At 72.4% G+C, this 330-nt stretch overlaps 1 protein-coding gene across 1 annotated transcript in view; it reads right to left on the reverse strand.

The window, feature by feature from the left end:
• Nucleotides 1-330, reverse strand: part of LOC104536619 (protein LMBR1L-like) — a gene marked incomplete at both ends in the record, with an annotated part of 2723 nt that overhangs the window by 1097 nt on the left and 1296 nt on the right. Inside the window, one exon of the mRNA XM_010179284.1 lies at nucleotides 59-316. Within this exon, the coding sequence (XP_010177586.1) occupies nucleotides 59-316 (258 nt within the window). The remainder of the gene's footprint in view (nucleotides 1-58; nucleotides 317-330) is intronic.

Raw genomic sequence — 330 nt, forward strand, 5'->3', positions numbered from 1 at the left:
GGGGGGGGAGAGCAGCCCCCAGGCTGGGGCAGTGGGGCCGGGGGGTGGGTCACCGTACCCGGGGTTTCACCAGCAGCTTCCCCGTGACGGTGAACATGGTGGAGAGGCCGAAGGGCGTGCACACTGCGGGGGGCACACGGCTGAGCAGGGGGTGCCCCAGCACCCAACCCCTCCCCGCATCCCCAGAAGGGTCCTGGGTCAGGGCTGGGGGCTCAGCACCGCACTGCGGCCCCTCCAGACCCAGCACCGTTGCAGGGAGCAGACCCTGCTCCCAGCCGGGCACCCCAGGGACCCACACCCAGTGCAGGATGGGCCCCTGGAGCCAGGACA

This window comes from Mesitornis unicolor, unplaced genomic scaffold, assembly GCF_000695765.1.
Source record: "Mesitornis unicolor isolate BGI_N332 unplaced genomic scaffold, ASM69576v1 scaffold39462, whole genome shotgun sequence".
In the NCBI taxonomy this organism is placed as follows: domain Eukaryota; kingdom Metazoa; phylum Chordata; class Aves; order Mesitornithiformes; family Mesitornithidae; genus Mesitornis; species Mesitornis unicolor.